A 25,464-nucleotide genomic window follows, 5' to 3' on the forward strand; every position below is an offset into this window, starting at 1 on the left:
CAGGGTAACTATATCTCTGTGTTTAGACCAGGGTAACTATATCTCTGTGTTAGTCCAGGGTAACTATATCTCTGTGTTAGTCCAGGGTAACTATATCTCTGTGTTAGTCCAGGGTAACTATATCTCTGTGTTAGACCAGGGTAACTATATCTCTGTGTTAGTCCAGGGTAACTATATCTCTGTGTTAGTCCAGGGTAACTATATCTCTGTGTTAGTCCAGGGTAACTATATCTCTGTGTTAGTCCAGGGTAACTATATCTCTGTGTTAGTCCAGGGTAACTATATCTCTTGTCAGTCCAGGGTAACTATATCTCTGTGTTTAGTCCAGGGTAACTATATCTCTGTGTTAGTCCAGGTTAACTATATCTCTGTAGAACAGTGTTTAATGCAGGGTTACCTGGCAGGAAGTCTTCAACCTCAGGTGTAGGGAAGGGGGGCAGATCCATGATGTCCACATCCTGCATCCTGGCACCTGTTGACCAAATCACATTGGATCACCATGTCCTACAGCTATTGTATGCAGTAGTCATGTGCCTGTGAACCAGATTTATGCTGATAACACTGATGCGGTGTGCCGCCCTAGGAGGAAGTCCACTGTGAGCAGCTCACCCTACACTGACATAAATAACACGAGAATGTCTACTTCTGATAAGTTTCCCAGTAAAACAATGAAAACAAGCATCACAGAAAAGTGCTCAAAAAATAGCCCACGTTAACATATGTAGCTTATGAAACAAGGTTCATGAAATTAATAACTTGCTAGTAACAGATGTCACTGTCACTGTGCGCAGGTCACCCTACACTGACATAAATAACACGAGAATGTCTACTTCTGATAAGTTTCCCAGTAAAACAATGAAAACAAGCAAGCATCACAGAAAAGTGCTCAAAAAATAGTCCACGTTAACATATGTAGCTTATGAAACAAGGTTCATGAAATGAATAACTTGCTAGTAACAGATGGCATTCATATTCATATTCTGACTAGATCTGAAACACACTTAGACAATACCTTTTGATGATACACTGGTAGCAATACAAGGTAATAACATTCACAGAAAAGACAGGAATACCAATGGTGGAGGTGTGGCTGTTTATATTCAGAACCACATTCCTGTAAAGCTTAGAGAGGATCTCATGTTCAATACTGTTGAAATAATAATGGCTACAGGTTAATCTGCCTCACCTAAAGCCCATTCTGGTGGGAAGCTGCTATAGACCACCAAGTGCTAACAGTCAGTATCTGGATAATATGTGTGAAAATGCTTGATAATGTATGTGATATCAACAGAGAGGTACAGTACCTGTCAAAAGTTTGGACATACCTACACATTCCAGGGTGTTTTCTTAATTTTTTTACTATTTTCTACATTGTAGAATAATAATGAAGACATCAACACTATGAAATAACACATATGGAATCATGTAGTAACCAAAAAAGTGTTAAAAAAACTCAAAATATATTTTAGATTCTTCAAAATGGCCACCCTTTGCCTTGATGACAGCTTTGCACACTCTTGGCATTCTCTCAACTTAGGAAAACCAAAGTTCCAAGAAGCTGGGCCTAATATATAGTGTATAAGAGGTCATACAATACGTTTTGTTGTTGATTCCTATGTTGTTGATGTAAAGAGTAATTGTTGGTCCGTGGTGTGTAATGAGGAGCAAACAGACCGATGCACTTGACACATTTATGAAATTCCTTAATCCCAGTTACTAACAAACACCCATTAAGAAAATGACTTGTAAAAACTGTTAAATCCCCCGTAGATTGATGAGGAATTTTTAAAAATGGTATAGTTTGAGAGGGATGAGGCAAAAGGAACGGCAAATAAGTCTGGCTGCACAACCGATTGGCGAACGTACTTCAAGTTGACAAATCATGTGACTAAACTGAATAAAAGAGAAGAAGAAACTACACTATGAAACAACTCCTTCATTCATTCAATCAGACGGCTCATTCATCATGAAACTCGCCAACTACCACAAGGATTTTTTTAAATGGCAAGAAAAGCACATTTAGGCAAGATTAGGGACATGCCAGCAACAAATGCTGACACTACACATCCCATTGTATATCTGACCACATTATGAAAGACAAGAAGTGTACTTTTGAGTTCCGTAAAGTCAGTGTGGAAGAGGTGAAAAAATATATTGTTGTCTATCAACAATGACAAGCCACGGAGGGTCTGACAATCTGGATGGAAAATGACTGAGGACAATAGCAGACCATATTGCCACTCCTATTTGTCACATCTTCAATCTAAGCCTACAGGAAGTGTGCTTCCTCAGGCCTGGAGGGAAGCTGAAGTCATTCCGCTACCTAAGAATAGTAAAGCCCCCTTTACTGGCTCAAATAGTCGACCAATCAGCCTGTTGCCAATTGTGTTTGACCAGATAAACTCAGCAAAAGAAACGTACTCTCTGTCAACTGAGTTTCTTTTCAGCAGACTTAACATGTGTAAATATTTATATTTGATCGCTCTCTCTCTCTCTCTCTCTCTCTCTCTCTCTCTCTCTCTCTCTCTCTCTCTCTCTCTCTCTCTCTCTCTCTCTCTCTCTCTCTCTCTCTCTCTCTCTCTCTCTCTCTCTCTCTCTCTCTCTCTCTCTCTCCCTCTCCCTCTCCCTCCCTCCCTCTCTCCCTCCCTCTCCCTCTCCCTCTCCCTCTCCCTCTCCCTGTAGCCCTGTCTTAGGACATTGAAACACCCCCTGCTATAATGTGGATAAAGAGTTACCTGTCTAACAGAACACAGAGGGTGTTCTTTAATGGAAGCCTCTCCAATCCAGGTAGAATCAGGAATTTCCCAGGGGAGCTGTTTAGGCCAACTTTTTTCCAATCTTTACTAACAACATGCCACTTGGCTTTGAGTAAAGTCAGAGTGTCTATGTATGTGGATGACTCAATACTATACACGGTAGCTACTACAGCGACTGAAATGACTGCAACACTTAACAAAGAGCTGCTGTTAGTTTCAGAATGGGTGGCAAGGAGTAAGTTAGGTCTGAATATTTATGAACTAAAATCGTTGTATTTGGGACAAATCATTCACTAAACCCTAAACCTCAACTAACTCTTGTAATGAATAATGTGGAAATAGAGCAGGTTGAGGTGACTAAACTGCTTGGAGTTACCCTGGATTGTAAACTGTCATGGTCAAAACATATTGATACAACAGTAGCTAAGATGGAGGAGAAGTCTGTCCATAATAAAGCATTGCTCTGCCTTCTTAACAACACTATCAACAAGGCAGGTCCTACAGGCCCTAGTTTCTACCTTCTTAACAACACTATCAACAAGGCAGGTCCTACAGGCCCTGGTTTTGTCACACCTGGACTACTGTTCAGTCATGTTGTTCAGGTGCCACAAAAAAGGATATAGGAAAATTGCAATTGTCTCAGAACAGGGCAGCACGGCTGGCCCTTGGATGTACACAGAGAGCTAACATTAATAATATGCATGTCAATCTCTCCTGGCTCAAAGTAGAGGAGAGAGTGACTTCATCACTACTTGTATTTATGAGATGTTGAATGCACCGAGCTGTCTGTTTAAACAACTAGAACACACAGCTCAGACACCCATACATACCCCACAAGACATGCCACCAGAGGTCTGTTTAAACAACTAGAACACACAGCTCAGACAACCATCCATACCCTACAAGACATGCCACCAGAGGTCTCTTCACCGTCCCCAAGTCCAGAACAGACTATGGGAGGTGCACAGTACTACATAGAGCCTTTCCTCTACAGGGAGCCAGGTTTTCCTGTGTCTACCTTTCTCAATGGCAAGGCTGTGCTCACTGAGCCTGTACTTTGATCAGTAACCAAGACATGCCACCAGAGGTCTCTTCACAGTCTCCAAGTCCAGAACAGACTATGTGACTACAGTACTACATAGAGCCATGAGTACATGGAACTCTATTCCACATCAGGAAGCTGATGATGCAAGTAGTAGAATCAGATGAACAAAACAGATACAAATACACCTTATGGCACAGCGGGGACTGTGAAGAGACACACACACACACACACACACATAGACTAGAATACAGACACGTGATAACATACGCACCAGACACACATGAATACAGACACGTGATAACATACGCACCATATACACATGAATACAGACACGTGATAACATACGCACAATACACACATGAATACAGACACATGATAACATACGCACCATACACACATGAATACAGACACGTGATAACATACGCACCATACACACATGAATACAGACACATGATAACATACGCACCATATACACATGAATACAGACACATGATAACATACGCACCATATACACATGAATACAGACACGTGATAACATACACACAATACACATGAATACAGACACATGATAACATACGCACCATATACACATGAATACAGACACGTGATAACATACACACAATACACATGAATACAGACACATGATAACATACGCACCATACACACATGAATACAGACACGTGATAACATACACACAATACACACATGAATACAGACACGTGATAACATACACACAATACAGACACATGATAACATACACACAATACACATGAATACAGACACATGATAACATACGCACAATACACATGAATACAGACACATGATAACATACACACAATACACATGAATACAGACACATGATAACATACACACCATACACACATGAATACAGACACGTGATAACATACACACAATACACACATGAATACAGACACGTGATAACATACACACAATACAGACACATGATAACATACACACAATACACATGAATACAGACACATGATAACATACGCACAATACACATGAATACAGACACATGATAACATACGCACAATACACATGAATACAGACACATGATAACATACACACAATACAGACACATGATAACATACACACAATACACATGAATACAGACACATGATAACATACACACAATACACATGAATACAGACACATGATAACATACACACAATACACATGAATACAGACACATGATAACATACGCACCATATACCCCAGAATACAGACACATGATAACAATCGCACCATACACACATGAATACAGACACATGATAACATACGCACCATACACACATGAATACAGACACGTGATAACATACACACAATACACATGAATACAGACACATGATAACATACGCACCATACACACATGGATGTTGTGTTGTAGAGATGTGGTAGTGGACTAGGGGCCTGAGGGCACACACTTAGTGTTTTGTGAATTCTGTTATAAATGTATTGTAATGTTGTTGTTTTTTTAAAATTGTATAACTTCCTTAATTTTGCCGTAAACCAGGAAGAGAATCCATTTAAAAAAAAATACAAATTGTAGTGAATTCAGGGGGTAGCCTTGACTGGGAGTCGAACCCGGGTCCAGCGACTGTCAACCCAACAAGTTAGCCATTAGAGGACCGGACCTCTCAATAAGGTGTTGGGTAACGGTCTCTCCACTAGCATCAGGACCTCTCAGTATGGTGTTGGGTTACGGTCTCTACACTAGCATCAGGACCTCTCAATAAGGTGTTGGGTAACGGTCTCTACACTAGCATCAGGACCTCTCAATAAGGTGTTGGGTTACGGTCTCTCCACTAGCATCAGGACCTCTCAATAAGGTGTTGGGTTACGGTCTCTCCACTAGCATCAGGACCTCTCAATAAGGTGTTGGGTTACGGTCTCTCCACTAGCATCAGGACCTCTCAGTATGGTGTTGGGTTACGGTCTCTACACTAGCATCAGGACCTCTCAATAAGGTGTTGGGTTACGGTCTCTCCACTAGCATCAGGACCTCTCAGTATGGTGTTGGGTTACGGTCTCTCCACTAGCATCAGGACCTCTCAATAAGGTGTTGGGTTACGGTCTCTCCACTAGCATCAGGACCTCTCAATATGGTGTTGGGTTACGGTCTCTCCACTAGCATCAGGACCTCTCAGTATGGTGTTGGGTTACGGTCTCTACACTAGCATCAGGACCTCTCAGTATGGTGTTGGGTTACGGTCTCTCCACTAGCATCAGGACCTCTCAATAAGGTGTTGGGCTACGGTCTCTACACTAGCATCAGGACCTCTCAGTATGGTGTTGGGTTACGGTCTCTACACTAGCATCAGGACCTCTCAGTAAGGTGTTGGGTTACGGTCTCTACACTAGGGTTAGGGGGAGGGTTTAGCCCAGGGTCGTTCGGGTTAGGGGAGGGTTTGGCCCGGGGTCGTTCAGGTTAGGGGAGGGTTTGGCCCAGCGTCGTCCGGGTTAGGGGAGGGTTTGGCCCAGCGTCGTTCGGGTTAGGGGAGGGTTTGGCCCAGCGTCGTCCGGGTTAGGGGAGGGTTTGGCCCAGGGTCGTTCGGGTTAGGGGGAGGGTTTGGCCCAGCGTCGTTCGGGTTAGGGGAGGGTTTGACCCAGCGTCGTTCGGGTTAGAGGAGGGTTTGGCCCAGGGTCGTTCGGGTTAGGGGAGGGTTTGGCCCAGCGTCGTTCGGGTTAGGGGAGGGTTTGGCCCAGCGTCGTTCGGGTTAGGGGAGGGTTTGGCCCAGCGTCGTTCGGGTTAGAGGAGGGTTTGGCCCAGGGTCGTTCGGGTTAGGGGAGGGTTTGGCCCAGCGTCGTTCGGGTTAGGGGGAGGGTTTGGCCGGGGTCGTTCGGGTTAGGGGAGGGTTTGGCCCAGCGTCGTCCGGGTTAGGGGAGGGGTTGGCCCAGCGTCGTCCGGGTTAGTGGAGGGTTTGGCCCAGCGTCGTCCGGGTTAGTGGAGGGTTTGGCCCAGCGTCGTCCGGGTTAGGGGAGGGTTTGGCCCAGCGTCGTCCGGGTTAGTGGAGGATTTGGCCCAGCGTCGTCCGGGTTAGTGGAGGGTTTGGCCCAGCGTCGTCCGGGTTAGTGGAGGATTTGGCCCAGCGTCGTCCGGGTTAGTGGAGGGTTTGGCCCAGCGTCGTCCGGGTTAGGGGAGGGTTTGGCCCAGCGTCGTCCGGGTTAGTGGAGGGTTTGGCCCAGCGTCGTCCGGGTTAGTGGAGGGTTTGACCCAGCGTCGTCCGGGTTAGGGGAGGGTTTGGCCCAGGGTCGTTCGTGTTAGGGGAGGATTTGGCCCAGCGTCGTCCGGGTTAGGGGGAGGGTTTGGCCCAGGGTCGTCCGGGTTAGGGGAGGGTTTGGCACAGGGTCGTTTGGGTTAGGGGAGGGTTTGGCCCAGGGTCGTTCGTGTTAGGGGAGGGTTTGGCACAGGGTCGTTCGTGTTAGGGGAGGGTTTGGCCCAGGGTCGTTCGTGTTAGGGGAGGGTTTGGCCCAGGGTCGTTCGGGTTAGGGGAGGGTTTGGCCGGGGTAGGCCATCATTGTAAAATAAGAATTTGTTCTTAACTGAAATCGCCTAGTAAAATAAATAAATAAAAACAGAATTTCTAGAATTTTGGAACAATATTCAACATTCTCAATGTTTGTTCCCATCTCTCTAAACATAATGTCTCAGGTCCAAAGCTGAAACAGACTGGTTTTACTATTATTATTATTATTATTATTATTATTCTTATTGGTTAGTTTACACTGTAACTAGCCTATTGGGCTTCAGCAGGGACCCAGAGCAGCTAGAATGTTTGTCCCATCTCTCTAAACATAATGTCTCAGGTCCAAATTTACACTATAACTACCCACATAACACCCCCCCACCCCCCAGGATGTGGGGTGTGGGGGGGTGACAGTTGAGCAGTTTGTCTATTGTTGCCATGTCGTGAATTATATTAAAACAGATCAGAAAATAACGTATGGCCTAATTAATGACCTCCACGTCCCCCCCCCCCCCCCCCCCACGTGTCACAGTTGTGTTGTTCTGTTACACATGTGGGAGTGGGGGGGGGGGGGGCGGACACGATACTAGTCCCATAATAAAATAATAAATACCAGATAACCTGCCAAACACAAATTAAACATTACAGAAGTTAGATTGCAGCACACAGTAGTATTCCATCTGAATAACAGAACGGAGAACACCGGGGGCCATTAGAAGACACCAGATTCTTCACTTTCTCTCGTTGCTGACTGGAATCCCCCCCCAACCCCCCCCAAAAACCCACCATCATGCAATCATTCACAAACAAAATACGTCGAAATTTTTCTCTCGTTGCTGACTGGAATCCCCCACCAACCCCCCCAAAAAACCCACCATCAAATCACACACCACCATGCAATCATTCACAAACATAATACGGCGAAATTACATTTGATTTACAAATATAAAAACGGTAAAACTCTTAAATAAATAGTACAAAAAAAGTTTACATTACATTGTCTTTACATTGTCTTTTCAATAAAATATTTTATTGTCTTACATTGTCTTTTCAATAAAATATTTTTTTAATGTTTTATTTCACCATGCAGTGGAGATGGTATCGGTGCAAAATGCGTCGGATTAAACTATATTGATTATGTTTAGAGAGATGGGACAAACATTCAGCTGCTCTGGGTCCCTGCTGAATATAAAAAGACCCCAAAAATCTCACCTGTCTGACGGACATCGAGAGTCTCCATCCCCTCGGTTAAACGCAACAGTTTCCACTATATGATCCGTGTCCAAAATGCATTAATCTATAGCTGTCCTTGAACGCACCGTGCACTTTGTGGCCGATTGTTGTGCGTCTGGCTGTCTGTTCGCGTCGCGCCCATTTACTTTTACTTTCGATCAGAAACCTCATTGTGCGTCTGTTCTCTACTCTCTCTCTCTCTCTCAGTCGTTTCCACTGATCTACAAACTTAAAGACAAGTGCTTTCATCACTCAGACCAAAGGGGTGTATGGCTACAATTTGATAAAGGAGAGATTGATGTAGACCTGGGAAACACCACTAATACCTGACTAACTATTGGTAATGTTAAAGAGCTGATTATGTTGCAGGGAGGGAAAAAAGCAGGACAAAAAGACAGAATAAGACAGAGAGTCTCCTGGACCAGAGGACCTCTCCCTCTTTCTCTCCCTTCTCCCTCCCTTCTCCCCCTTTCTCTCTCTCCCTCCCTTCTCCCTCTTTCTCTCCCTCCCTCCCTTCTCCCTCTCTCCCTCCCGTCTCCCTCTTTCTCTCCCTCCCTCCCTTCTCACTCTTTCTCTCCCTCCCTCCCTCTCCCTCTCTCTCTCCCTCCCTTCTCCCTCTTTCTCTCCCTCCCTCCCTCCCTCCCTCTGTTTTTTAGAGGAGGAAATACATAGGAGTTTGGCTTCAATCTAGGTAGGAAAGTACCAGCCATACCAGCCTGTCTATCTGTGTGGCAATATGCCATAACCAGTCTGATAGGCACACACACGCACAGGCACAACCTAAACAGATACCAGCCACGCCACTTTGTTCATCAGACTTTTTTTTCCCTTCAAGGAAATGCCGCCACACCCCCCTCTCTCATTCCTTTCTCTGACATTGTAGCTAGCACGGTAATACCAGTTGGGTTACCAGGCACTGACATAATCTCATCAAACGAACGCAATACGCAACAAAAAAAACACGCAAGTGTGTCCTCAAAAGCTCTTAATTAACACAGAACGTCAACAAACGGACGAGCTCCGTTTAAAATGCCCTCCAGCATTCCTACATGTTACGACGTGAAAAATGGAAACATCACGTATCATTTCTTCCGCAGCCATGCGGGGCGGTGTTGTAACCTGGTTCATTGATCTGATCTAGAAACTATTCATTAAAGTAGCCTACTTTTATTTATTTTTTATTTTTTTCATTGATAAAACAAATATAATCTTAGCGACTGTTCAGACAATAAAACCAAACAACAAGAATTCATCGAAAAAGGTATTTTGTTCAGAATAACAACTGATTACAGGCTATTGTTCAGTGGTAAAACCTGCTGTAGTCAACAGTGACGAGTAATGCTGTGGTATTAACAACTGATTACAGCCTATTGTTCAGTGGTAAAACCTGCTGTAGTCAACAGTGATGAGTAATGCTGTGGGTACTTTGATTTTCTAAACTTTATGTTGTGTTATAGCCTATTATTTTTTATTTATTTCATTATATTAAAAACAAAAGTGAATTCATCTGCTATTAGCCCACATAGGCAGTCGGCCTACAAGAGGGCCATTTAGGGCCTAATGTTTCACACCGTTTCAGCAAAACGAGGCCACTGTTCAAAAGCCCAAGCCTAGGACCTAAATGCTTAAGAAAAATGTCATTGTTCAGTTTAATAAATGGTTCAAGGGCAAAGTAGCCTAATAGAACAGTGAATTACCACAGAAGTGTAACCGATGTGAAATGGCTAGCTAGTTAGCGGTGGTGCGCGCTTATAGCGTTTCAATCGGTGACGTCACTCGCTTTGAGACCTTGAAGTAGTGGTTCCCCTTGCTCTGCAAGGGCCGCGACTAATGTAGGCCTAAATTAGTCTCCTGTTCAATAGGCCTAAACGAGTCTCCTGTTCAATAGGCCTAAATTAGTCTCCTGTTCAATAGGCCTAAACGAGTCTCCTGTTCAATAGGCCTACATTAGTCTCCTGTTCAATAGGCCTAAATTAGTCTCCTGTTCAATAGGCCTACATTAGTCTCCTGTTCAATAGGCCTACATTAGTCTCCTGTTCAATAGGTCTACATTAGTCTCCTGTTCAATAGGCCTACATTAGTCTCCTGTTCAATAGGTCTACATTAGTCTCCTGTTCAATAGGCCTACATTAGTCTCCTGTTCAATAGGCCTACATTAGTCTCCTGTTCAATAGGCCTACATTAGTCTCCTGTTCAATAGGCCTACATTAGTCTCCTGTTCAATAGGCCTAAATTAGTCTCCTGTTCAATAGGCCTAAATTAGTCTCCTGTTCAATAGGTCTACATATTCAATAAATAAATGAATACATTTAGAAGAAAAACGTTAATTGTCCAATAAATGTTGTAGAGGAAAAAAAGGGGAACTGTACAGTACTTTTTAAAATATATAAATATATATATTTGTTTGCTTTGGGTCAGATGCGGTTCTCAGACGTTCACTTTGTCACATAGTGGGTTATTAGCAATAGCGGGTGAACAAACCGCTGATCCGTTCACCGCTAGTAACCGTGTGCTTTTTGTTCTCCACAAGCAGCTTATTAACAAACTGGAATAAAAAGGTTTTAGGTTACACCTGGAAAGTGTATGAATATTTGCCGTGGCATATATTTTAAAAGTAAGTTATAAATCTGATAGATTTCACATGGAGATGTGGGGAAGTTACAGTAAAAAAGGCTAGCTAACTTGCTATGTTTTTATCCAGGCTAAAGCCAGCTAGCCAGCTAGCTACTACTACTAGCAAGGCAAGGAGACTTCCTTGCTTTCACAAAAATAAAATACTTTGCTATGAATGAGACCGTCGAGTACATCATCTTATCAAAAGGTGTCCCCCCCCAACTTAAAATAAATCCCACTCCACACGTGGATCGACGGCGTAAAACTTGTAGTAACCTTTAGGACCGCTGGGGATACAAAACTCTATTCCCAGAAAGGATATTGAGTAACCAACTCTCTCAGGGGTTAACACTCAGTTAACCAGGAGCAGGTCCATTACAGAGTCAGAGACGATGACGGTCACGTCTGGAGAGCTAGCTCGTGTTTCTCTGATGACAGTCACCTCTGATGAGCTAGCTCGTGTTTCTCTGGCGACAGTCAACTCTGGAGAGCTAGCTCGTGTTTCTCTGACGACGGTCACCTCTGGAGAGCTAGCTCGTGTTTCTCTGACGACGGTCACCTCTGGAGAGCTATCTCGTGTTTATCTGATGACAGTCACCTCAGAAGAGCTAGCTCGTGTTTCTCTGATGACGGTCACCACTGGAGAGCTAGCTCGTGTTTCTCTGATGACGGTCCCCACTGGAGAGCTAGCTCGTGTTTATCTGATGACAGTCACCTCTGGAGAGCTAGCTCGTGTTTATCTGATGACGGTCACCACTGGAGAGCTAGCTCGTGTTTCTCTGATGCCAGTCACCACTGGAGAGCTAGCTCGTGTTTCTCTGATGCCAGTCACCACTGGAGAGCTAGCTCGTGTTTATCTGATGACAGTCACCACTGGAGAGCTAGCTCGTGTTTCTCTGATGCCAGTCACCACTGGAGAGCTAGCTCGTGTTTCTCTGATGCCAGTCACCTCAGGAGAGCTAGCTCGTGTTTATCTGATGACAGTCACCTCTGGAGAGCTAGCTCGTGTTTATCTGATGACAGTCACCTCAGGAGACCTAGCTCGTGTTTCTCTGATGCCAGTCACCTCAGGAGACCTAGCTCGTGTTTATCTGATGACAGTCACCTCAGGAGAGCTAGCTCGTGTTTATCTGATGACAGTCACCTCTGGAGAGCTAGCTCGTGTTTATCTGATGACAGTCACCTCAGGAGACCTAGCTCGTGTTTCTCTGATGCCAGTCACCTCAGGAGACCTAGCTCGTGTTTATCTGATGACAGTCACCTCAGGAGACCTAGCTCGTGTTTCTCTGATGCCAGTCACCTCAGGAGACCTAGCTCGTGTTTCTCTGATGCCAGTCACCTCAGGAGACCTAGCTCGTGTTTATCTGATGACAGTCACCTCAGGAGAGCTAGCTCGTGTTTCTCTGATGCCAGTCACCTCAGGAGACCTAGCTCGTGTTTCTCTGATGCCAGTCACCTCAGGAGACCTAGCTCGTATTTCTCTGATGACGGTCACCTCTGGAGCGCTAGCTCGTGTTTATCTGAAGACAGTCACCTCTGGAGAGCTAGCTCGTGTTTATCTGATGCCAGTCACCTCAGGAGACCTAGCTCGTGTTTATCTGATGACAGTCACCTCAGGAGACCTAGCTCGTGTTTATCTGATGACAGTCACCTCAGGAGACCTAGCTCGTGTTTATCTGATGACAGTCACCTCAGGAGACCTAGCTCGTGTTTCTCTGATGCCAGTCACCTCAGGAGAGCTAGCTCGTGTTTCTCTGATGCCAGTCACCTCAGGAGAGCTAGCTCGTGTTTCTCTGATGCCAGTCACCTCTGGAGAGCTAGCTCGTGTTTATCTGATGACAGTCACCTCTGGAGAGCTAGCTCGTGTTTCTCTGATGACGGTCACCTCAGGAGAGCTAGCTCGTGTTTCTCTGATGACGGTCACCTCAGGAGAGCTAGCTCGTGTTTCTCTGATGACGGTCACCACTGGAGAGCTAGCTCGTGTTTCTTTGATGACGGTCACCTCTGGAGAGCTAGCTCGTGTTTATCTGATGACAGTCACCTCTGGAGAGCTAGCTCGTGTTTATCTGATGACAGTCACCACTGGAGAGCTAGCTCGTGTTTCTCTGATGACGGTCACCTCTGGAGAGCTAGCTCGTGTTTATCTGATGACGGTCACCTCTGGAGAGCTATCTCGTGTTTATCTGATGACAGTCACCTCAGAAGAGCTAGCTCGTGTTTCTCTGATGACAGTCACCACTGGAGAGCTAGCTCGTGTTTATCTGATGACGGTCACCACTGGAGAGCTAGCTCGTGTTTATCTGATGACAGTCACCACTGGAGAGCTAGCTCGTGTTTATCTGATGACGGTCACCTCTGGAGAGCTAGCTCGTGTTTATCTGATGCCAGTCACCTCAGGAGAGCTAGCTCGTGTTTATCTGATGACAGTCACCTCTGGAGAGCTAGCTCGTGTTTATCTGATGACAGTCACCTCAGGAGACCTAGCTCGTGTTTCTCTGATGCCAGTCACCTCAGGAGACCTAGCTCGTGTTTATCTGATGACAGTCACCTCAGGAGAGCTAGCTCGTGTTTATCTGATGACAGTCACCTCTGGAGAGCTAGCTCGTGTTTATCTGATGACAGTCACCTCAGGAGACCTAGCTCGTGTTTCTCTGATGCCAGTCACCTCAGGAGACCTAGCTCGTGTTTATCTGATGACAGTCACCTCAGGAGACCTAGCTCGTGTTTCTCTGATGCCAGTCACCTCAGGAGACCTAGCTCGTGTTTCTCTGATGCCAGTCACCTCAGGAGACCTAGCTCGTGTTTATCTGATGACAGTCACCTCAGGAGAGCTAGCTCGTGTTTCTCTGATGCCAGTCACCTCAGGAGACCTAGCTCGTGTTTCTCTGATGCCAGTCACCTCAGGAGACCTAGCTCGTATTTCTCTGATGACGGTCACCTCTGGAGCGCTAGCTCGTGTTTATCTGAAGACAGTCACCTCTGGAGAGCTAGCTCGTGTTTATCTGATGCCAGTCACCTCAGGAGACCTAGCTCGTGTTTATCTGATGACAGTCACCTCAGGAGACCTAGCTCGTGTTTATCTGAAGACAGTCACCTCTGGAGAGCTAGCTCGTGTTTATCTGATGACAGTCACCTCAGGAGACCTAGCTCGTGTTTCTCTGATGCCAGTCACCTCAGGAGAGCTAGCTCGTGTTTCTCTGATGCCAGTCACCTCTGGAGAGCTAGCTCGTGTTTATCTGATGACAGTCACCTCTGGAGAGCTAGCTCGTGTTTCTCTGATGACGGTCACCTCAGGAGAGCTAGCTCGTGTTTCTCTGATGACGGTCACCTCAGGAGAGCTAGCTCGTGTTTCTCTGATGACGGTCACCACTGGAGAGCTAGCTCGTGTTTCTCTGATGACGGTCACCTCTGGAGAGCTAGCTCGTGTTTATCTGATGACAGTCACCTCTGGAGAGCTAGCTCGTGTTTATCTGATGACAGTCACCACTGGAGAGCTAGCTCGTGTTTCTCTGATGACGGTCACCTCTGGAGAGCTAGCTCGTGTTTATCTGATGACGGTCACCTCTGGAGAGCTATCTCGTGTTTATCTGATGACAGTCACCTCAGAAGAGCTAGCTCGTGTTTCTCTGATGACGGTCACCACTGGAGAGCTAGCTCGTGTTTATCTGATGACAGTCACCACTGGAGAGCTAGCTCGTGTTTATCTGATGACAGTCACCACTGGAGAGCTAGCTCGTGTTTATCTGATGACAGTCACCACTGGAGAGCTATCTCGTGTTTATCTGATGACAGTCACCTCAGAAGAGCTAGCTCGTGTTTCTCTGATGACGGTCACCACTGGAGAGCTAGCTCGTGTTTATCTGATGACAGTCACCACTGGAGAGCTAGCTCGTGTTTATCTGATGACGGTCACCACTGGAGAGCTAGCTCGTGTTTATCTGATGACAGTCACCACTGGAGAGCTAGCTCGTGTTTCTCTGATGACGGTCACCACTGGAGAGCTAGCTCGTGTTTCTCTGATGACGGTCACCTCTGGAGAGCCAGCTCGTGTTTCTCTGACCTGACTTTCCCTCCCATGTTTGTTTAGAGAGTAATAATTGTTGTTACCGACAGGAAAACATCCAGCTCTCCTCCTTCCTCCACCAGTGGTGTAAAGTACTTAAGTATAAATACTTTAAAGTACTACTACATTTTTGGGGGGTATCTGTACTTTACTATTTATACTTTTTGAAGACTTTAACTTTCACTTCACTACATTCCTAAAGAAAAAAAAAAAAATGTTTTACTCCATACGTTGTCCCCTGACACCCAAAAGTATTCGTTCATTTTGAATGCTGAGCAGGACAGGAAAATTATCTAATTCACTGCCTCTGATCTGGCGGACTCACTAAACACAAATGCTTTGTTTGTAAATGAGGTTTCAGTGTTGGAATGTGCCCCTGGCTATCCGTAAATTAAAAAAAAAAACAATCGTGCCGTCTGGTTTGCTTAATATAAGGAATTTTAAATTATTTATACTTTCACTTCTAATACTTAAGTATATTTTTGTAATTATAATTACTTTTGATACTAATAAGTATATTTAAAACCAAATACTTTTAAACTTTTACTCAAGTAGTATTTTACTGGGTGACTTTCACTTTCTATTAATTCTATTCTATTAATATTCTATATTAATATATATCTATAATATTCTATTCTATCTATTAATTTTATTAATTATTCACCTTGAGTCATTTTCTATTAAGGAATCTTTACTCATCTATGATTGGGTATTTTTTCCACCGCTGGTCTCTCTCTCGCCACGGTTACACCTTTGCATTAATAACATGTGGTTATCGTCATCCGATCGAGACGATCCGATCACTATCTGACGGCGATTTGGTGCGTCTACAAATGGTAATTAAATGTGTTTCTAGCTGGCAACCAGGTCTGTATTGTGATCAGATTTCATTGTGATCAGATTTCACTGTGATCAGATTTCACTGTGATCAGATTTCCCTGCTCACTTCCTGTATGCACATTAATCCAACCTGCCTTGGACCTCTCCGAATGACACAGTAGAAACAGGTTCGGTTACAGTCATTTTCTATGAAGGTATCTTTACGTTTACTCAAGTACCACAATCGGGTAATTTTTCCAGCACTGTCCCCCTGATGACAGTCACCTCAGGAGAGTCTACACCTCTCTGGTCTTTCCATGACATCGCACTCAAATACCAAACAGCAGCTTTGACTCAAATCCAAACTAAACATAGTCAAAGGCTAACATTGTTATTATAAGAGCTGCCGGTATGAACACAGCTGTCTACCTGTAGATTGCAGAGAGATAACTGAGTCTCTGTGGATTAGTGTCTACTAACTGAATGACCATATCATTATGATGTCTACTAACTGAATGACCATATCATTATGATGTCTACTAACTGAATGACCATATCATTATGATGTCTACTAACTGAATGACCATATCATTATGATGTCTACTAACTGAATGACCATATCATTATGATGTCTACTAACTGAATGACCATATCATTATGATGTCTACTAACTGAATGACCATATCATTATGATGTCTACTAACTGAATGACCATATCATTATGATGTCTACTAACTGAATGACCATATCATTATGATGTCTACTAACTGAATGACCATATCATTATGATGTCTACTAACTGAATGTCCATATCATTATGATGTCTACTAACTGAATGACCATATCATTATGATGTCTACTAACTGAATGACCATATCATTATGATGTCTACTAACTGAATGACCATATCATTATGATGTCTACTAACTGAATGACCATATCATTATGATGTCTACTAACTGAATGACCATATCATTATGATGTCTACTAACTGAATGACCATATCATTATGATGTCTACTAACTGAATGACCATATCATTATGATGTCTACTAACTGAATGACCATATCATTATGATGTCTACTAACTGAATGACCATATCATTATGATGTCTACTAACTGAATGACCATATCATTATGATGTCTACTAACTGAATGACCATATCATTATGATGTCTACTAACTGAATGTCCATATCATTATGATGTCTACTAACTGAATGACCATATCATTATGATGTCTACTAACTGAATGACCATATCATTATGATGTCTACTAACTGAATGACCATATCATTATGATGTCTACTAACTGAATGACCATATCATTATGATGTCTACTAACTGAATGACCATATCATTATGATGTCTACTAACTGAATGACCATATCATTATGATGTCTACTAACTGAATGACCATATCATTATGATGTCTACTAACTGAATGACCATATCATTATGATGTCTACTAACTGAATGACCATATCATTATGTCTACTAACTGAATGACCATATCATTATGATGTCTACTAACTGAATGACCATATCATTATGTCTACTAACTGAATGCCCATATCATTATGATGTCTACTAACTGAATGACAATATCATTATGATGTCTACTAACTGAATGACCATATCATTATGTCTACTAACTGAATGACCATATCATTATGATGTCTACTAACTGAATGACCATATCATTATGATGTCTACTAACTGAATGTCCATATCATTATGATGTCTACTAACTGAATGACCATATCATTATGATGTCTACTAACTGAATGACCATATCATTATGTCTACTAACTGAATGACCATATCATTATGATGTCTACTAACTGAATGACCATATCATTATGATGTCTACTAACTGAATGTCCATATCATTATGTCTACTAACTGAATTACCATATCATTATGATGTCTACTAACTGAATGTCCATATCATTATGATGTCTACTAACTGAATGACCATATCATTATGTCTACTAACTGAATGACCATATCATTATGATGTCTAGTAACTGAATGTCCATATCATTATGATGTCTACTAACTGAATGACCATATCATTGTGTTGTCTACTAACTGAATGACCATATCATTATGATGTCTACTAACTGAATGACCATATCATTATGATGTCTACTAACTGAATGACCATATCATTATGATGTCTACTAACTGAATGACCATATCATTATGATGTCTACTAACTGAATGACCATATCATTATGATGTCTACTAACTGAATGACCATATCATTATGATGTCTACTAACTGAATGACCATATCATTATGATGTCTACTAACTGAATGACCATATCATTATGATGTCTACTAACTGAATGACCATATCATTGTGTTGTCTACTAACTGAATGACCATATCATTATGATGTCTACTAACTGAATGACCATATCATTATGATGTCTACTAACTGAATGACCATATCATTATGTCTACTAACTGAATGACCATATCATTATGTCTACTAACTGAATGACCATATCATTATGTCTACTAACTGAATGACCATATCATTATGTCTACTAACTGAATGACCATATCATTATGTCTACTAACTGAATGACCATATCATTATGATGTCTACTAACTGAATGACCATATCATTATGATGTCTACTAACTGAATGACCATATCATTATGTCTACTAACTGAATGACCATATCATTATGTCTACTAACTGAATGTCCATATCATTGTGTTGTCTACTAACTGAATGACCATATCATTATGATGTCTACTAACTGAATGACCATATCATTATGATGTCTACTAACTGAATGACCATATCATTATGTCTACTAACTGAATGACCATATCATTATGTCTACTAACTGAATGACCATATCATTATGATGTCTACTAACTGAATGACCATATCATTATGATGTCTACTAACTGAATGACCATATCATTATGATGTCTACTAACTGAATGTCCATATCAATATGATGTCTACTAACTGAATGACCATATCATTATGATGTCTACTAACTGAATGACCATATCATTATGATGTCTACTAACTGAATGACCATATCATTATGATGTCTACTAACTGAATGACCATATCATTATGATGTCTACTAACTGAATGACCATATCATTATGTCTACTAACTGAATGACCATATCATTAGGATGTCTACTAACTGAATGACCATATCATTAGGATGTCTACTAACTAAATGACCATATCATTATGATGTCTACTAACTGAATGACCATATCATTATGATGTCTACTAACTGAATGACCATATCATTATGATGTCTACTAACTGAATGACCATATCATTATGATGTCTACTAACTGAATGACCATATCATTATGATGTCTACTAACTGAATGACCATATCATTATGATGTCTACTAACTGAATGACCATATCATTATGATGTCTACTAACTGAATGACCATATCATTATGATGTCTACTAACTGAATGACCATATCATTATGATGTCTACTAACTGAATGACCATATCATTATGATGTCTACTAACTGAATGACCATATCATTATGATGTCTACTAACTGAATGACCATATCATTATGATGTCTACTAACTGAAAAACATATCATTATGATGTCTACTAACTGAATGACCATATCATTATGATGTCTACTAACTGAATGACCATATCATTATGATGTCTACTAACTGAATGACCATATCATTATGATGTCTACTAACTGAATGTCCATATCATTATGTCTACTAACTGAATGACCATATCATTATGATGTCTACTAACTGAATGACCATATCATTATGATGTCTACTAACTGAATGACCATATCATTATGTCTACTAACTGAATGTCCATATCATTATGATGTATACTAACTGAATGACCATATCATTATGATGTCTACTAACTGAATGGCCATATCATTATGATGTCTACTAACTGAATGACCATATCATTATGATGTCTACTAACTGAATGACCATATCATTATGTCTACTAACTGAATGACCATATCATTATGATGTCTACTAACTAAATGAGCATATCATTATGTCTACTAACTAAATGACCATATCATTATGATGTCTACTAACTGAATGACCATATCATTATGATGTCTACTAACTGAATGACCATATCATTATGATGTCTACTAACTGAATGACCATATCATTATGATGTCTACTAACTGAATGACCATATCATTATGATGTCTACTAACTGAATGACCATATCATTATGATGTCTACTAACTGAATGACCATATCATTATGATGTCTACTAACTGAATGACCATATCATTATGATGTCTACTAACTGAATGACCATATCATTATGATGTCTACTAACTGAATGACCATATCATTATGATGTCTACTAACTGAATGACCATATCATTATGATGTCTACTAACTGAATGACCATATCATTATGATGTCTACTAACTGAAAAACATATCATTATGATGTCTACTAACTGAATGACCATATCATTATGATGTCTACTAACTGAATGACCATATCATTATGATGTCTACTAACTGAATGACCATATCATTATGATGTCTACTAACTGAATGTCCATATCATTATGTCTACTAACTGAATGACCATATCATTATGATGTCTACTAACTGAATGACCATATCATTATGATGTCTACTAACTGAATGACCATATCATTATGATGTCTACTAACTGAATGTCCATATCATTATGATGTATACTAACTGAATGACCATATCATTATGATGTCTACTAACTGAATGGCCATATCATTATGATGTCTACTAACTGAATGACCATATCATTATGTCTACTAACTGAATGACCATATCATTATGTCTACTAACTGAATGACCATATCATTATGATGTCTACTAACTAAATGAGCATATCATTATGTCTACTAACTGAATGTCCATATCATTATGATGTCTACTAACTGAATGACCATATCATTATGATGTCTACTAACTGAATGACCATATCATTATGATGTCTACTAACTGAATGTCCATATCATTATGATGTCTACTAACTGAATGACCATATCATTATGATGTCTACTAACTGAATGACCATATCATTATGATGTCTACTAACTGAATGTCCATATCATTATGATGTCTACTAACTGAATGACCATATCATTATGTCTACTAACTGAATGACCATATCATTATGATGTCTACTAACTGAATGACCATATCATTATGATGTCTACTAACTGAATGTCCATATCATTATGTCTACTAACTGAATGTCCATATCATTATGATGTCTACTAACTGAATGACCATATCATTATGATGTCTACTAACTGAATGACCATATCATTATGATGTCTACTAACTGAATGACCATATCATTATGATGTCTACTAACTGAATGACCATATCATTATGTCTACTAACTGAATGTCCATATCATTATGTCTACTAACTGAATGTCCATATCATTATGATGTCTACTAACTGAATGACCATATCATTATGTCTACTAACTGAATGTCCATATCATTATGATGTCTACTAACTGAATGTCCATATCATTATGTCTACTAACTGAATGTCCATATCATTATGATGTCTACTAACTGAATGACCATATCATTATGTCTACTAACTGAATGTCCATATCATTATGTCTACTAACTGAATGTCCATATCATTATGATGTCTACTAACTGAATGACCATATCATTATGTCTACTAACTGAATGTCCATATCATTATGATGTCTACTAACTGAATGTCCATATCATTATGTCTACTAACTGAATGACCATATCATTATGATGTCTACTAACTGAATGACCATATCATTATGATGTCTACTAACTGAATGACCATATCATTATGATGTCTACTAACTGAATGACCATATCATTATGATGTCTACTAACTGAATGACCATATCATTATGATGTCTACTAACTGAATGACCATATCATTATGATGTCTACTAACTGAATGACCATATCATTATGATGTCTACTAACTGAATGACCATATCATTATGATGTCTACTAACTGAATGACCATATCATTATGATGTCTACTAACTGAAAAACATATCATTATGATGTCTACTAACTGAATGACCATATCATTATGATGTCTACTAACTGAATGACCATATCATTATGATGTCTACTAACTGAATGACCATATCATTATGATGTCTACTAACTGAATGTCCATATCATTATGTCTACTAACTGAATGACCATATCATTATGATGTCTACTAACTGAATGACCATATCATTATGATGTCTACTAACTGAATGACCATATCATTATGTCTACTAACTGAATGTCCATATCATTATGATGTATACTAACTGAATGACCATATCATTATGATGTCTACTAACTGAATGGCCATATCATTATGATGTCTACTAACTGAATGACCATATCATTATGATGTCTACTAACTGAATGACCATATCATTATGTCTACTAACTGAATGACCATATCATTATGATGTCTACTAACTAAATGAGCATATCATTATGTCTACTAACTAAATGACCATATCATTATGATGTCTACTAACTGAATGACCATATCATTATGATGTCTACTAACTGAATGACCATATCATTATGATGTCTACTAACTGAATGACCATATCATTATGATGTCTACTAACTGAATGACCATATCATTATGATGTCTACTAACTGAATGACCATATCATTATGATGTCTACTAACTGAATGACCATATCATTATGATGTCTACTAACTGAATGACCATATCATTATGATGTCTACTAACTGAATGACCATATCATTATGATGTCTACTAACTGAATGACCATATCATTATGATGTCTACTAACTGAATGACCATATCATTATGATGTCTACTAACTGAATGACCATATCATTATGATGTCTACTAACTGAAAAACATATCATTATGATGTCTACTAACTGAATGACCATATCATTATGATGTCTACTAACTGAATGACCATATCATTATGATGTCTACTAACTGAATGACCATATCATTATGATGTCTACTAACTGAATGTCCATATCATTATGTCTACTAACTGAATGACCATATCATTATGATGTCTACTAACTGAATGACCATATCATTATGATGTCTACTAACTGAATGACCATATCATTATGATGTCTACTAACTGAATGTCCATATCATTATGATGTATACTAACTGAATGACCATATCATTATGATGTCTACTAACTGAATGGCCATATCATTATGATGTCTACTAACTGAATGACCATATCATTATGATGTCTACTAACTGAATGACCATATCATTATGTCTACTAACTGAATGACCATATCATTATGATGTCTACTAACTAAATGAGCATATCATTATGTCTACTAACTGAATGTCCATATCATTATGATGTCTACTAACTGAATGACCATATCATTATGATGTCTACTAACTGAATGACCATATCATTATGATGTCTACTAACTGAATGTCCATATCATTATGATGTCTACTAACTGAATGACCATATCATTATGATGTCTACTAACTGAATGACCATATCATTATGATGTCTACTAACTGAATGTCCATATCATTATGATGTCTACTAACTGAATGACCATATCATTATGTCTACTAACTGAATGACCATATCATTATGATGTCTACTAACTGAATGACCATATCATTATGATGTCTACTAACTGAATGTCCATATCATTATGTCTACTAACTGAATGTCCATATCATTATGATGTCTACTAACTGAATGACCATATCATTATGATGTCTACTAACTGAATGACCATATCATTATGATGTCTACTAACTGAATGACCATATCATTATGATGTCTACTAACTGAATGACCATATCATTATGTCTACTAACTGAATGTCCATATCATTATGTCTACTAACTGAATGTCCATATCATTATGATGTCTACTAACTGAATGACCATATCATTATGTCTACTAACTGAATGTCCATATCATTATGATGTCTACTAACTGAATGTCCATATCATTATGTCTACTAACTGAATGTCCATATCATTATGATGTCTACTAACTGAATGACCATATCATTATGTCTACTAACTGAATGTCCATATCATTATGTCTACTAACTGAATGTCCATATCATTATGATGTCTACTAACTGAATGACCATATCATTATGTCTACTAACTGAATGACCATATCATTATGTCTACTAACTGAATGTCCATATCATTATGATGTCTACTAACTGAATGTCCATATCATTATGTCTACTAACTGAATGACCATATCATTATGATGTCTACTAACTGAATGACCATATCATTATGATGTCTACTAACTGAATGACCATATCATTATGTCTACTAACTGAATGTCCATATCATTATGATGTCTACTAACTGAATGTCCATATCATTATGTCTACTAACTGAATGACCATATCATTATGATGTCTACTAACTGAATGACCATATCATTATGATGTCTACTAACTGAATGACCATATCATTATGATGTCTACTAACTGAATGACCATATCATTATGATGTCTACTAACTGAATGACCATATCATTATGTCTACTAACTGAATGACCATATCATTATGATGTCTACTAACTGAATGTCCATATCATTATGATGTCTACTAACTGAATGCCCATATCATTATGATGTCTACTAACTGAATGCCCATATCATTATGATGTCTACTAACTGAATGACCATATCATTATGATGTCTACTAACTGAATGTCCATATCATTATGTCTACTAACTGAATGACCATATCATTATGTCTACTAACTGAATGACCATATCATTATGTCTACTAACTGAATGACCATATCATTATGATGTCTACTAACTGAATGTCCATATCATTATGATGTCTACTAACTGAATGACCATATCATTATGTCTACTAACTGAATGTCCATATCATTATGATGTCTACTAACTGAATGACCATATCATTATGATGTCTACTAACTGAATGACCATATCATTATGATGTCTACTAACTGATTGTCCATATCATTATGATGTCTACTAACTGAATGACCATATCATTATGATGTCTACTAACTGAATGACCATATCATTATGATGTCTACTAACTGAATGTCCATATCATTATGATGTCTACTAACTGAATGACCATATCATTATGATGTCTACTAACTGATTGTCCATATCATTATGATGTCTACTAACTGAATGTCCATATCATTATGATGTCTACTAACTGAATGACCATATCATTATGATGTCTACTAACTGAATGTCCATATCATTATGATGTCTACTAACTGAATGACCAATTCATTATGTCTACTAACTGAATGACCATATCATTATGATGTCTACTAACTGAATGTCCATATCATTATGATGTCTACTAACTGATTGTCCATATCATTATGATGTCTACTAA

General features: G+C 40.0%; 1 protein-coding gene across 4 annotated transcripts in view; it reads right to left on the reverse strand.

Moving 5' to 3' along the window:
* Positions 1 to 8,702, reverse strand: part of LOC139569535 (MHC class II transactivator-like) — a 54,361-nt gene extending 45,659 nt beyond the window's left edge. For 3 of the 4 annotated variants that reach the window (XM_071390985.1, XM_071390984.1, XM_071390983.1), the window contains exons 1-2: positions 8,502 to 8,701; positions 398 to 472 (exon numbers count right to left, since the gene is read on the reverse strand). In XM_071390985.1, coding sequence (XP_071247086.1) covers positions 398 to 472; positions 8,502 to 8,529 — 103 coding nt within the window. In that variant the 5' untranslated portion in view covers positions 8,530 to 8,701. Of the gene's footprint in view, positions 1 to 397; positions 473 to 8,501 lie in introns of all 4 variants that reach the window. The other variant, XM_071390986.1, reaches the window with a different exon arrangement.
* Between the last annotated feature and the right edge of the window lie 16,762 nt (positions 8,703 to 25,464).

Source organism: Salvelinus alpinus, chromosome 1, assembly GCF_045679555.1.
Source record: "Salvelinus alpinus chromosome 1, SLU_Salpinus.1, whole genome shotgun sequence".
Taxonomy (NCBI): Eukaryota; Metazoa; Chordata; class Actinopteri; order Salmoniformes; family Salmonidae; genus Salvelinus; species Salvelinus alpinus.